General features: G+C 34.5%; 1 protein-coding gene and 1 long non-coding RNA gene across 2 annotated transcripts; one reads left to right on the plus strand and one right to left on the minus strand.

Annotated features, from left to right (window-relative positions):
* Positions 1-1,649: 1,649 nt before the first annotated feature.
* Positions 1,650-9,696, plus strand: LOC131145490 (uncharacterized). Its single transcript, XR_009134159.1, has 2 exons — positions 1,650-1,802; positions 9,291-9,696. It is a non-coding gene; the product is annotated as an uncharacterized LOC131145490 (long non-coding RNA).
* Positions 9,697-10,980: 1,284 nt separating this feature from the next.
* LOC131145691 ((S)-N-methylcoclaurine 3'-hydroxylase isozyme 1-like) lies at positions 10,981-12,834 on the minus strand. The gene is made up of 3 exons (XM_058094890.1): positions 11,941-12,834; positions 11,285-11,563; positions 10,981-11,148 (listed from the first exon to the last, which is right to left on the minus strand). The coding sequence occupies exons 1-3, from the start codon at positions 12,832-12,834 to the stop codon at positions 11,119-11,121; spliced, it is 1,203 nt and encodes a 400-aa protein (XP_057950873.1). The 3' UTR covers positions 10,981-11,118.
* Positions 12,835-15,176: the final 2,342 nt, after the last annotated feature.

Below are 15,176 nucleotides of genomic sequence, written 5' to 3' on the forward strand. Positions count from 1 at the left end.
ACACAATGAAGGGGAAGTGCTCATTTTATAGGAGAGGATGAGGAAATTACCAGAGTCCAATTTCCTCCAAAAAGTCAGTATCAATTGTCTTTTTTCAAAGGGGGAGGTGGAGATGCTGCACCAAACAACAGCACCAAATTGCAGCCATCTTCGAGGCCACCATGTGCAGCAATTAATATTCTTGCCTCCTTTTTAATAAATGATGCGAGCCCCAACACATAAATATTAAAAGATATAACTAGAAGTTAATAAGTAGGAGAATAGAAAAAGGTAACTCCTAAATAAAGGAGAAAAAGTAAATGAGCATAATCTTTTATTATTATTTATCACGTAATCCCTTGAGAATTAAAAAGACGAGTTTTTGGGGGAGTCTATAAAAGAATCATAGTAGGAGAAGTTAGGGAATACACCTTAAGTTCTATAGTGGTCATGTTATTTATACAATCTTAATATTGACTTGAGCGTCAGAGAATGTCGTCAGATGCCCCCTAGAGTTTGTCAAGCCATTATTATTATTATTATTATTATTATTATTATTATTATTATTATTATTATTTCTTGATGGCAAGTGATTGTTGCGTATTATGAATGCATAGATCAAATTTATGTTTTGACGTCAACAATGTTGGTTAATTATACCCTTGTATATTTTTATAAAATATATTCCTTTAAAATTTGTTATTCTGTACTTGTTTTATTATATTGTGCATACTTTGAATTTTTTTTTGTATTTTAAAAATTTTCATAACTTGTAAAAGAAAATATGAATATTTCTAAAATAGGTAAATGAAAGAAAAATGAAATAAATTTGAGATATTAGTTACTTTTGTCATTTACATAAATCAAAAATTATTTTTCACACCCTCATGATATATTGTATTCTTATAGTTTATAATGTATCTTATGATTTTTTCAATAAATTCTAACACCATGTTTGAGAATATGGATTTCAAACCTTATATTTGAATTTAAATAAATTCAACATTATATTACAATTTATCCATAGAAAGATTTATATATTGTTGAGTAGTATGAATTTTGAGACTTGAATTTAAATTTGTGCAAATTTTGAATAAATTTTGACTAAAGTTAATATAATTTGTATTGTATTTTATTTAAGTTTATACAAATTCAAATTCAATATCCCAATTACATGCTCCCAAAAGTAGGGTCAAAAAAATCAAATAATCTAAATTCCTATATCCCAAACATTGGGTTAGTATTTTATTGGTTTGTATTGGGTTTTAATTATAGCAGAATATTGTATTAGTTGCATTATTAATTTCTTATTAATGTTTTTTTTGAAGTACTTTATTTCACATTGTAACTTATTTCAATCTTGAATCATTAAATTGGGATGGACGTGAGAATATTATTTTGTTTAAGTTCCAAGGTTTGTTTTTGTCTATTTTCAAGAGAACAAAACATTGTATTAACGTGCACAATGAAATTATTATTCTCAGAATATTTTATTTCTTAAATTATCATTCTTAAATAATCACGGTGGTCAAAAAATTCAAAATAAACGGCTTCGAATTTGTTTTGGGTAAATTTCTGTAAAATATTTTTGTCATGGACTTAAAATTAGAATTCAATAATTCAGTTGTTGACAAATTTTGTTTAAATATATTAATTATTGTCGTATGTTGTTTATTTTGATTTGCACTTTGGCTAGGTTCCTCAATGAAACGGAGGGAAAATTAGATTTAGCCAGTCGGGCATCTCATCAATGACGAAATTTAAGCAGATGGCAGAGGAGGGCGGATCATCTCACAGCTGCATGCAAGCTTGACACGCCATGGGTGAGCACTTTCTAGTTTCTACATTCTTCTTCTTCTTCGGCTGAGAAATATGGAACAGGTTTTGAATTGAAAACGATCACATGTTGTGTGATTGAGTGATTAGCGTTAACTTATAAGATGTCATGTGCAATTAGCGTTAACTTATTTTGAATAATCACTCATTTCTCAATGCGTACCAACTGTTTGTTAAATTGCTGGAGAGAAGAGATGGGATTGGGGCTTGCTGTGTTATCTGTCTGCTTCCGCATTCTGCGTTGGATTTTGTAAAATAAATTTATGGCTGCTCTGTGATTGGGGTTTCGCCGCGAGGCATTCCCTCTTTTCTTTTCCTTTATTCACCTTGGGACTGAACTGATGCATAATGGATTTGGGGATGAATCCATGAGATTGTGGTGGGTGTAGGGTTGAAATGCAGAGAGTTGGGTGTACATATTGCATTGGGGGTACAAGTAGGTGATGTAAGAGACAGAGTTCTGCTTGGGTTCTAGGAATAAGCTTTGGTTAGGGTTTTGTGTGGTAATAAGTGATTGTTGTCGCTTGAGTATGGGGCTTGCGCAGATGGGCTACTTCTGCTTAACAATTTTTTCAGGTAATTTGAAGCAATATCTTGATTGAAGCCCATTCCTTCAGCAACATTTGAAGGGATAAAGGATGCAGTTCCGTTCACCACGACTGAGCTTATTTTATGTGGGCGCTTTCTATAACACCACAAAAACAATTTTTGTTTTAAAAATTTGCTCGACACATGGAATATTGCACATGTCCAAGTGTTCGAATCCTTTGTAATGGCTGATACAGGTGTATAGGAACATAGGAAGTAGGAAAATTTTCAACAACTTTCTTTCTAAATTAGTTTTATCTTCAAAATAAATTTCAACCTCCAGTAATGTTATTATTGCTGATCCTGTAATGTGTCATTTGGTTCATGGAATCAAAAAGATTTCTGGGAGGCCTCAGCAATTCCTGGATATTGTCACGTTTCATTCTCGTTTTTTAATTAAGAATTCCATTCCTTGGAGTGGTACAGATTCCTATTAGCCACAACAATCTTTAAACACTGGCATCCCCATTCCTATTTGAATAGGCATGTATCCAAATTCCCAGCCCATAGAAATCACAAAAACCATGATTTTGCCCCATTATATTTTTTAAAAACTAAAATACGCTCACATATTTATCACCTATTTCATTGCAATATTTTATTGTCTCTCCCTCTGCTTGTGTTCTCTGCAACCACTGTTCTTGCATTCTTTTCCTCTTACTTTCATTATTATTTTTATTTTTAATGAATTAAGTAATTTTGGTATTCTTATTTTATTTGTTGATTTTGTGCTAACATAAAAAACTCCGTACATTTCATTTTTCTTTGAGAAGAGTTGGTCTTTCAAATTGAGGATATATGCTTTGGGAAAGCATGGTTATTTCTTAGAATCAACCATACATGGGAGTGTCACATTTTCAGGATTTTATCCGTAGTTACCAAAAAACGCTAACACCCTAGTGAATCATGTATTGGTACAAATATTCCAAAATATGGTACATACTCGTTCCAAAACACTAAATGTTACCAGCCATTGTGGTCTTTTCCTTCCTTGGACCCACATATGCAGGAGCTTTGTGCACCTTGCTGCCCTTTTTTAAAGTGGAGAGTTATTACTATATAGTTCGATTTTCAGTCATTATTAATCTATTTCACATAAGAAAACCTCTTCTAGAGTTTGAAACGCTTCAATATCCTACCCCAAATATACAAGTGCCACTGCATACTTCTCACCAATATATCTATTCAAGTACACCCTGAACATTCCGCGTTTTAGAGCATGTGCCATACCATGATCCTATTCTTGTTCCATCAACCGGAACATTCCATGTTTCAGGTAACACACGTTTTATCAATAATATGCTTTTAAACCAAATGCATGGATCGTATATTCCATGTATTACCGCTCCTAGAAATCATAATGTTAGACTGCATCTTACCACAAACCAAACTCTACATAAAGGTATTCCTCTAAATGAATTTTTTTTTTTTTCCTAAACTGCGTGGCATTTTGTAAGAATATGAATGAATCCTTAAGTTGAAGTAGAATAAATAATGGACTAGTTTAGTCAAGTTATAGATAATATACAATTGTATAGTACGGGCATTGTATAGGTACTGATATTTATTTCACGTGTAACTGTACTCCTAAGCTTACACTCTAAAAATGAAGACTTAACTCCACCATTTAAATCAAATTAGATTATTCTAAAAATCATTTTAAAATTGGTTGATATATTAGGGACTCTATTATACTTAGAAAAATTAATGATCGATTGCAACTTTGGCTCCAAAAATTATTCCTTTATTATTAGATATGAAAATATATAAAATAGTTTAACCAAATGATTGACTTTTGGCTCATATATCTAAAATAGGTACCTACTCGACATTCTTTGGTCCCGTAATAGACCAAGAAAAGAATACATGACATTTCTCATGATTGCGTATATTTGTGAGTATGCTTGTATGAAGACTCCCATAGAAGCAGGCACCTGAACTATAAAAATTTTGCTCCACTCGTCACATGTGACACTGGGGGAAAATGAATGCTGCCTCTCTTTTGTGGAGGGCAGAGAGATACCCCCGAGCCCACATGTCATGATCATAATGATTATTGTACGCAAGCATACTTAATTATTCTAAAAGTTAATAATCGAAGTTACAAATTTGGAAAGAGGAAAATCTGGTCATTATGGAATAGAAGGAACTTATCCACTTTGAAAAAGTAAAGAGTTGGGAAATAACCTCGTTCAACAATGGAGGTTCAGGTTGAGGAAACAGTTGGAGAGGGAGGTCCAAAGTGAGACGAATGACACCGAAGAGGATTGCCCAAACTAGGGCTTGCAGCAAGAGGACAAGGAGAGGACTACTTGAGTGAGAGGAGAGTTGAGGTCGAAAGGGTTCTCCAATTTGGGACAAAAGACAAAGAAAGAACCTCCATTGTTGATAGTGAAGGGAGACAACGAAGTGAAGCAGCGAGGGTAATCGGCAAGGGCGTTCAACTTCGAGCAACATCGTGAGAGGCGCTATTAATACCCAACATGTTATATTTGTCGTTTTTTATCAAATTTAAAACTTCAGCCTACTTATAGGGCTCATTAAAGCCCCTAATATTTCAATGCCTCAATGTAACGGCCATAAGAAATACCTTGTTTAGAATTTTCTCCAGGCTTACTTTAGGACCTTGTAATCACACTTTTTTTTCCTTCTATTTATACTGTGTTTTAGAAATCTCGAGTTTGGTTTGCTCCTCACTAGCCTTCTTTTGGGAGGAAGAACCTTAACAACAGTAGTATTACAGGATTCTTTAACATCTATTTTTGGCATTAATGCACCTTTCTTCTTAACAACCTGAAAATTTTAAACCTCTGCTGTCTCATTTTATAGATCATTCCCTTTTCTGGAAACTCAATTTCCATAGCTTCTTCTATTCTAAAACCAGCATCAAATTTAAGTGCAACGACTTTCTTTTCATAATGATAAGAAGGGGAACCATCCATATCCACTGATTTCAACAAATCCTTTGCTTTTTGCTTAGTTAATTCCTGTATTTCTAGATTTGCACCACCAACATCAGTTTTATGTGTAACAACTTTATTTACATGCTAATAAGAAGGAGATCCATCTATATCCACAAAAATCTTTTTGTCAACTCCAGTATTTCTTGTTCTGCAGCACAAAACCTTTGATTCTCTCCATTAGTACATTTATCATCTTTCAGATTCCTAACATTGTCATTATCCAATGAATCAAGTACAGAGAAAGGATTGAATTTTCCATTCTGTCTTCATTTTGCAATTTGCCTTTTCCCACTCAAATCTTCTTAGCACTACAATTTCTGCTAATATGGCAAACTCATGGCAGTTATCACATTTCTTGGGCTTCCAAGAATATTCCAGATAACAACAATAACAACAGCAGCAACAACCCTGAAGTCCCACTAGGTAGGGTCAGCTACATGATTTTTTCCTTTTCCTCCAATTCACCTGATCCAGAGTATTTTCCAGATTATAATCTCATTCTAGTGTCATAAGCTCAATTTGATATGGCAATTCCAAGTTTAAATCAATCTCTATACAGATCCTTGCACAGGTAAGATTATTCATTCTTTGCGTAAAAAATCCAAAAAAATTGGCACACCAATAGAGCTTGCAACATAGCTCAATCCTACCTCAGTCCAGTAAACATGTGGGATTCCATGACAGTTTGCCTAAATTGGCACTATATCCAATTCCAACCTTTGATTTTTTGTTTGCAAGGACAAAGGGGAAAGAAATATTGGATTATTTCCAATGAACCAAGGACCTTTTTTCAAGAATCCACTCTTTATCGTTTTTCTTATCAAATTGAAACAAAAACAACCATTTGAAAGTGTAATTACATCCACTTTACCTGCTCTCTTCCAAATTTTCTGTACTATTGTTTTTCCATAAGAATATGGAGGTGCTTTGCCAATGAATCTTCCAATTAATGCCTCTTTCCATTTTTCCTCACCCATTCTGAATACTTCTTGTGGAGGATTTATAAGAATTCTATTATCTTGACTAATAGGTTTATAATAGCTCAAATCGAGTTCCGTAGTTGGTATGCCGCAAATTGGTACTAGAAAATACAAAAAACACCAACTTATGTGACGAATGATTCGTACAAAGGTATAATTCTATGCCGAGTATGTAACCTATATCCCAGCAATTTTCCATGTACCTGATGTACTGTAAAGTATGTGACTCAACTTGGTATGTAATTATTCATTTTTATAATCTTTAAAATATAATTTACTTAACGAATTATCAGTATACCATGTTGGTTTTGATTGATGGAACTTTTTTGAAACATGTGGGAGGATCATATGCACATATAGCGATTTGAAAGAAAAATGAATAAAATAAAAACATATGATTTACATGGGTTGATAGTGTGTCTATGTCTGTGAAAGCTTTGTAGAAGCTCCACTTAATCGCCAATGGAAACTGTTTTAGGGTTTTGATCATTGGTTACAAGACATGTATAAAAAGTAAAAGTTGCTAAAATGCGAATGTTAAGGTGGATGAGTAGTATACATTAAAAGATAAAGTAAAAAATGAGCATATATACAATAACTTAGGCATAGCACCAATTGAAGATAAGATAAGGGAGGGGTGGTTTTGATGGTTTGGGCATTTGAATCGTAGACCTAATAAAGCACTAGTGAGGAGAAGTGAGTTAGCTATTGCTTTTGGTATGAAAAGAGATAAGGGTAGACCTAAAATAACTTAGAATTAGGTAGTGAGGAAGGATTTAATAGCCCTTAATCTAATAAAGGAAACACCCTCGATTAGGTGAATTGGCAGAAAAAATCATGTAGCCGACCCCACCTAATGGGACTTACGGCTTGTTGCTGTTGTTGTATCATTGGTTACAAGTATAAACATAGGCTCCAAGCAAAAATCTCAAAATACTCTTAAACAACAACATAATGACATTTCAACCCGACTAAAAAATATGTTATTGTAACTTGGGGCCTATTGGATCCTCAAACCCTACACAACGAAACCTCCTACTTATTACATGCTTCAAGTGGATGATTCTTCTTAGTACAAGCCACAACTCCCAACATGTATTTTGCAACTAATGAATGAAGCTCCATGTCTCTTTTGAATTTCCCTTCAAGGAGACTCACGAAGGCGGACTAAATTATCAGGCTTATTGGCAAATTGAATCTTGAGAGCTGATACAAAATATATATATATATATATATATATATATATATATATATATATATAATATGAAAATCCAGATTGAAGTTTGCAGATTTTCCCAAGAAAATCATGTTGTGATATCAAATGCAATACCCATGGAGAAATCCAACTGAGCTAAATGGAAAATTTGGAATATTTTTAGAGTACCTCAAACTCATAAAATGAAAAATAAATGTAAAAATTATAGTTAGAAAATTAATTTAAAATCAGGGGAAAATACTAAATAAGTAAAAAGGGAAACTTTTTGACAAATGGAAAAAGGAATTTTTGATGGTTCAAAGCTAACTCAAAGAAAATGGTAATAGTGACGCTTTGGAGTATACTTTTCAAACTAAGTTATCCCTTGCCTAGGGTTGATCACTAAGTCGAGGATTAAACCTTCTTGGTTGGGGATCAAGAATTTGTATGATCCTTCCAAAGGGTCCATGGTGAAGAAGGCCTTGACCATTTTGTAGCTGATTTATTTAAACTATCTATGAACACCTTACAGCAAGTGTTGAATCAATGATAGTAGTTGTAGTGATTTCGGCCTCGAAATCATCTACTACCACTTCTAGGTCAAGATTTGTAGGTATTGAAACACTTTACTCTTGTGGCCCAAAAAATGGGGAAAAAACTTATATCATTTTTTAAAAGCCAATTTTGGCTTTTGGTGTATTTTAAGAGTTCCCCAAACTCATAAAAAATAAAAAATAAATGTCAAAATTAGATTCAAATAATTAATAAAAAATTAGGGAAAAAACTAAATATTTAAAATGCAAAATTTTAGATAAATGAAAAAGGGAGTTTTTTAGGGTTTGGAGTCAACTTGGAGAAAATGCTAATAGTGTTGCTTTGGAATATATTTTTTGAATTTAATAAGTTATCCCATGGCTAGGGTCATTGGATTGAGGATGAAACATTCTTGTTTGGGGATCAAGAACTTGTGTGGATTCTCTAAAAGTGTCCATGGTGAAGAAGGCTTTGACCATGTTGTTGTTGGTTTATTTAAAATGTATGAAGACATTCTTTATAAATTGACGCTTAGAACGTGTAGGATCAAGGACAATAAGTGCATTAATGTTTGCCTCAATATCATCTATTACTACTTTTGGGCCGAGATTTGTAGATAGCTAAACACCGTTGTGCTCTTGGCAATTATGTTTATTGCAAAAATTGGGTCAACAAAAAATATGAGGGGACAAAAGAAATCAAAGTGGGTAGTTCCTAAGACTAGATGAAAAGTACCTTATTCAAGGCATGAAGAACAAGGATTTTGAACTTGAATTGCAAAAGTGATCGGTGGTGCCTTGAAATATGTTTGAGTAAAGCGAATAGGTTTGTGAAGGAACTAAATGAAGGGAAATTCAAGAAATTTGTAAAAACAAGTCGTAGGAAAGAAGTAGCAAAAGGAAGGCTTGAATATAAAGTTTCTAAAGCTCTGAGATGCAACAATGATGGGTATGACTTAAGATGATGGGTATGAATTGTGAGGTATGAGCTTAGATTACTATTAAAACTTTTTCAAATTTTGGGGAATGACAATGTTCATGCATTATCCCCAAGGAGAGACAGGTGACATAATGGCATGATTTTAAGATTTATTGTACATAATCCATATGTCCACATGCATGCATGCAAACATTTATATGATGTGTATGATTGAAGTGAACATCCTTCGTATTTCATATTTAAATTGAATTAATTTGGGTTTTTTTATTTTTTGAGGTGGTGGGATTCCACTAAAAATGCACTCGTGATGATGTGGCAACATTCCAGCCCTAGCATGGATGCATGGTCTAATTAAAGGAGTTGGGCAATTCGAGGAAGGGTTGCTATTGTGCACCATTGTCGAATCTCTGCTACAAGGTTGAGTAGTTCAACCCAAAAGTTCTTAAGAGGAAAGGAGTAACCAACCATCGTTAGATATCCTTTGGAAACATAATTTGCAAAATGCATAAGATGCAATCAACCATTTTAGATGTTTATTGGGATAAAGGAGGATTCTTATTATTAGTGGGCCGAGAATTAGGGTAAAAGCTTCGTAAAGCTTATACGCTGAGAATTATTCTTATGTTCTAAAAATTCTTTCTATATTTTTGCAATATATTTGAAATCAAATTCATTGTTGGATACCTCTTGATGGATAGGGTGATTGAGATTATTTAAAAGCTGACCCTTTTGTCAAATGCAGTGTTTTAAAAGGCCTAATCGAGGCTTGCCTAAAACACCTTGAGGCTCAATCTAAAATACCAAATTCCCAAAAGGCTAAAATATTTCATGTTGAGGCTTAAGCATTTTTACAGAAGGGATTTGGGCGGTCTGGGGGAACCACCATGACTCCTCTCTTCTCGAGAATCCATACATCTCTTATTAGTGTATGGGCAGCTATCACTCGAGTAGAGGTTTAGGTTCGGTCTTAATGGGAAAATCAAATGGAGCACCAAAAAATGCATCTTCACATACCAAGAACTACGAGATCACCCTAGAATGAAAGGGATGACGAAGGGATTGTACCATTTGAGCCATGCCTTTTGCGTCTTTATAGTTGAGGCTTACACATTTTGGGTGTGATTCTTAAGTAACAATTGGTTAACAAATTTTAACATGATGTTTGTATAAAAGAAACGTCATAATATGAGTTGATTTCTAGAACTCTTGGATCCCAATCTTTCCAAAATAATTGAGAGCTATATCTTAGATCATGAAAATAGTTTGAACTTTGTAATAGTATAGCTATCTCTTGTCATGATTTATGTCATGTATTAAAGTTGGCAATTTTTGAATGACCAACAAGTAGTTTTAAAGTATATATAGTTTTTCTTTCTTACATTATATTTGTGATTTTCTTAATTTTTCTTTATTTTCAAAACATATAAAATTTATTTACATATTTTTAAACTTACACCCCAAAGCCTTAAGGCTTATAGCTCGCCTCTTAAGGGTTAAAATGTCTTGCCTTATGCCTTCGCATTTTAAAACATTGGTCAAATGTATTATATCAATAACACACGTTATTTTTATTCACCTGGCTTTAGAGAATTGTTATAACTTTCTACCAATTTCATTCTTTTTTGTTCTTTTTCTTTTTATTTCCATCCCTTCTATATTCTTGTCTATTCTCCAGGGGCTAAAATTTAGACTCAATTCTGATTCACATTCTTAACTTTTTCTTCATGCAAGTTACCAAGTTAAAGAATTCTTACAATTATAGGTAGTAACAAATGATCATATGTTTATTTATTATTTGATAGACAACGACATATATCTATGATTAATTGTTACAGACTCATGAGAACTTGATCAACCAACCATGCATTAATAATACACTAGTCCTAGCTTGGACCTTGGTCTTTATTTAATCTTCGCAATTAGTTGACCTTCATGCCATCAATCTATTTCCTTACTCTAGGAATAAGGTGTAAAGGTTGTTCTCTCCGCAACACTGTAGAAAACTTCTCACGCATGTCAAGTTTGGCCGCATCCATGTTTCCTGGAAGATACCAATGGAACGAGTGCACCAACGTTGCAACAAATAAAGGAACTTTCCTTGCAGCTAGGGGCAGCCCTGGGCAGATTCTCCTTCCTGCACTAAAAGGTAAGAATTCAAAATCATTCCCTTTATAATCCAAGCTCGAATTTAAAAATCTCTCTGGCTTGAAGCTCAAGGGATCCTTCCAATGCTTAGGATCTCGACCTATCGCCCACACATTGACAAGCACCTGAGAGTCCTTGGGCACATTATAATCCATAACCTTGCAGGTTTCCAAGGCTTGGTGAGGTACGATTAAGGGCGCTACAGGGTGCAATCTCATTGTCTCTTTGATACAGGCTTGTAAATAGGGCAGGTTTGGTAAATGAGAATCTGTCACAATTTCCCCACCAATCTCATTTGCGAGCTCTTTGCGAAGCATTTGCATGGATTCTTGATTTTTTATTAGCTCTGCCATTGCCCACACTATTGTCTCACTAGTAGTTTCACTTCCACCAATAAACATTTCCTGTATGTCAAAGAATACATTTGTTAGTAAGCAACCACTCGACCTATTAGTTTGAAGTTTTAAATTGAGCTAATATCTCTTTGTTTCACTTACAAACATTTTATCACCAAATTAGACAACTAGGAGCTTAAAACCAAATTATGTAGAATGATGACACAGTAGAAAATTATACCCCAACATTTTTGGTGATGTATGCCTTTTTTGAGTCTTCAACGATTGAATTAAATATTTAAATTGTTGTATTGTGCCAAAAATGTGCATCAAGTCTAGCGCAAGTACAATAAACAAGCACACACATATATGCATGCACATGTATACGCACATCTTTGCATATGTACGAACATGTATAGAGACACAAACATAGATAGAGAGAGAACCATGATAAATTGATTGATCTGATCGTTGTTGAATCCAATATCAAGCAAGGCATCCAAAAAATCTCTTGGTCTTGACTCTTTAATCTGTTCTCTTCTTTCTTTAATAATATCATCCCAAATTCTAAACACACTCCTAAAGGCCTCATGGGTCTTCTCTTGTATGCCTTGAACATCCCATCGACTTACGATGGGATAAAAATCTGATATATTAGGCAAAGAAATCAACTCTAGAATTCTTATTATGAGTTCTTTCATCTCCCCACCCATACCCCTCCCCTGTAAATCTACGAAATCCCTTGAGAAAATAATGTTGCCTAAAATATTTAAAGAAGTTGCAAACACTATTTCCCCAACATTCACTGCTTTCCCTCCTTTTTTACCCAAAAACTCCACCATCTCCATCAACTTCTTCTCCCTCAACTTAGTTTGAGAATCTAATGCTTTGGGAGTGAGAAACTCTTGGCGACAAATTGTCCTTAGGTACTTCCATGGTTTCGTGCATTTGCTTGCAAACACTAGTGATAAGTGATTGAGTTCTGGACTTTTAATTGGAACTGCATGCACAACGTAGCGGCCTGATAATACACGATCATGGGTCTTCAAAATTTCCATTGCAGCAGTTGGAGATGATCCAACAATGAGGAGTTGGCCACCGAGGCGTAATGACATAAGCGGACCGTGCACTTTGGCTAAGTTACTCAATGTAACATGAGGCATATTTCCCATTTGGTGGATGTTTCCTATGACAGGCCATGGACGTGGCCCTGGTGGAAGTGAGTATGAACTACTTTTTCGTAGGAAGTTCTTCAAAACCACAAGGAGAACGGGTATACTTAGGAGGAGGAGGGTAGAAAAGAACGAGATCTCTTCTAGTAAAATGTTTAGAAGACCCATATTTTCACTTGGAAGCTAGGTTATGGCTTATTGGTGCATTGCAACAATTTGGTGACCCAAATTTATAGATTGGGGGCAGAGGCTTTCGGTCGTCCTCACTGCAGCGTATTTGCAATTAAGCTTGACAGGTCATGGGGTGAGCAGTTTCTACATCTTCGTCTTCTTAATATACTTTTCAGCTGTGGAATATGGAGCAGATTTGGTATAGTAACTATCACATGATAATGATGGAATGGAAATTGTGTGGTTCTGTGGGGTATATCAAGTTTGAATGAGTACTGACATGTCTTGATTAAGTTGAGAATAATGGCTCAATTATGCTGCGATATTAAGTGAAGGAATCAATTAATAGCAATGTTTTCTTCTCTGTGGCAGACACTTCATGCTTTCAATAGCACCACAAAATTTGTTTTCTCGTGAGCCAAGCAGTATATGAATATATGAAAAATAAGTGTCAAATTATTGGCTCTCTTTGGGTGCATCTGTTGCAATAGATAAGGCGCATGGGAATGGACTCAACGTAGATTGGATTACGGTATTTATCTTCTCTCATATTTGGATTGTCAGTAGTATCTTGTGCTTCTGTGTCCTAATCATATGCTAAGGTTGTTCTGCCTATCCCATAATTTTTATGATAGGGCAAAACCTTCTTACAGGGTTGGAGTGAATTGAATTGAGGAGTTGAGTAACATAGAACTTAATATGGTAATGTTTGAGAATTTAAAATTTAAATTAAATTTGTATGAATTTAGATAAAATATTGTATAAAAATATATTAATTTTTATTCAATTTTATACAACCCGAATAAGAAATTTAAAATTTATACTTACAAACAAGACCCAAAATTATAACACAAGTAGATATTTTTATTATTTGTTTTAGTTGTTGTAAACTGCTTTAGCACGAGATGATTATAGGCTTTAATGGACGTCTTATCTACTGGTCCAGTGGCGTTCCAAAATGGAGAGTGAGGAATGGTCAAATAGTGATGAGCTGTTGAGTACTTGCCTTACCCGCATAGGAAGGTTGGGGAATTTGCGGGCACGTGTTCCCGTTCTTTCTTTAAAGTTATGTTTAGGCATCCTTAGGGGCCTAGGCTGAGCTTAGTTCAATTGTTAAGCTTAACATTGGTTAGGTTAAGGACCCTTGTTACACATTTGGTTTATAAGAGTATTGAGAATTCCACTTGAGCTTTATGGTCAAGTTAGTGTTTATCTACGTGTATCAAGCCCACCCATGGGCTCCTCCAATGTTAACAAGTGGTATCAGAGATGACGATTTGTAACTCTAGGTGAGCGACCTCGTAAAAGTCGAGATATAAAGCTAATTCTCTTGATATGCTAACAGTTGGAGGATCAAGTATGTGACTGAGACTAATAAGGATCATCTAAATTGAGGATGGATCCGAATAGGGTCAAGACGTGAAAGGCAGGATTGATTTGGAGGCACGTGAAATGTAGTTCGAGATACATAAGGTGCCAGTGGTAAGACTCATTTGAGCAACTTTTAGGAGCTTACTCCCATAAGGGTGACAGTTTCCATTCAAGGGGAGCAGTTGGAACTCACAAGTGAGGCCAAGATTGTTGAGAATTTCATTTATGAGTTTATCTCACATTGAAAAATTTGAGTGGATGATGGATGCTTATATACACAGTTGGACTCAAGACCCAATAGGTTTAAGCTTTTGGGCCAAGTTAGTATTCACCCGTGTGTATCAAACCCATTCATGGACTCCTCCAATGCTAACAAAGAGTGGATAAAGTCAAATTTGTCTCGTAATTTTGTCAATCTCTATATTTAAATTTTCATTCCATTTTACTATTCCATTTCATTTCGTAAACCAAACATGATGTTACTATATTTTGGGCACCACACCAATAGAATATGACTAATAAAAAGAATAAGAGGTTTAATCCATTGGTATTTGTGTTTTAGGCGGTCACTCCTAGTCGATGTTCGCTTAGCTTCTTTCATGGCCATCGTAGCAAATTTTGGTGGAATTATGAGTTCTCTTTGTGAGTTCTTGTTGGAAATGGATTGTAATGTATCATAGTTGTTGGAAACAATTTAAATGACACTTTCATCTTTAGAGTAATTACTTAATTACATATCATGGTGATTCCAAATGAATTTTTAGTATTTACTTGAGAGGAAATACTTGCAAGCAATGATTGTCCACCAATCATAAGATGTTATTTTAATAAATGGATCCAATAAAGTTCTACAAAATCTATATCTTTGGGACTTGCGTCATTGAAACTTATAATTTGATTCCAAAAACTTAAATTAATTGAGTTGGGCACATCCATATATATTATTTAATTTTTTGATATGAGACAGC

The sequence above is a fragment of the Malania oleifera genome, chromosome 13, assembly GCF_029873635.1.
Source record: "Malania oleifera isolate guangnan ecotype guangnan chromosome 13, ASM2987363v1, whole genome shotgun sequence".
NCBI classification, from domain to species: Eukaryota; Viridiplantae; Streptophyta; class Magnoliopsida; order Santalales; family Ximeniaceae; genus Malania; species Malania oleifera.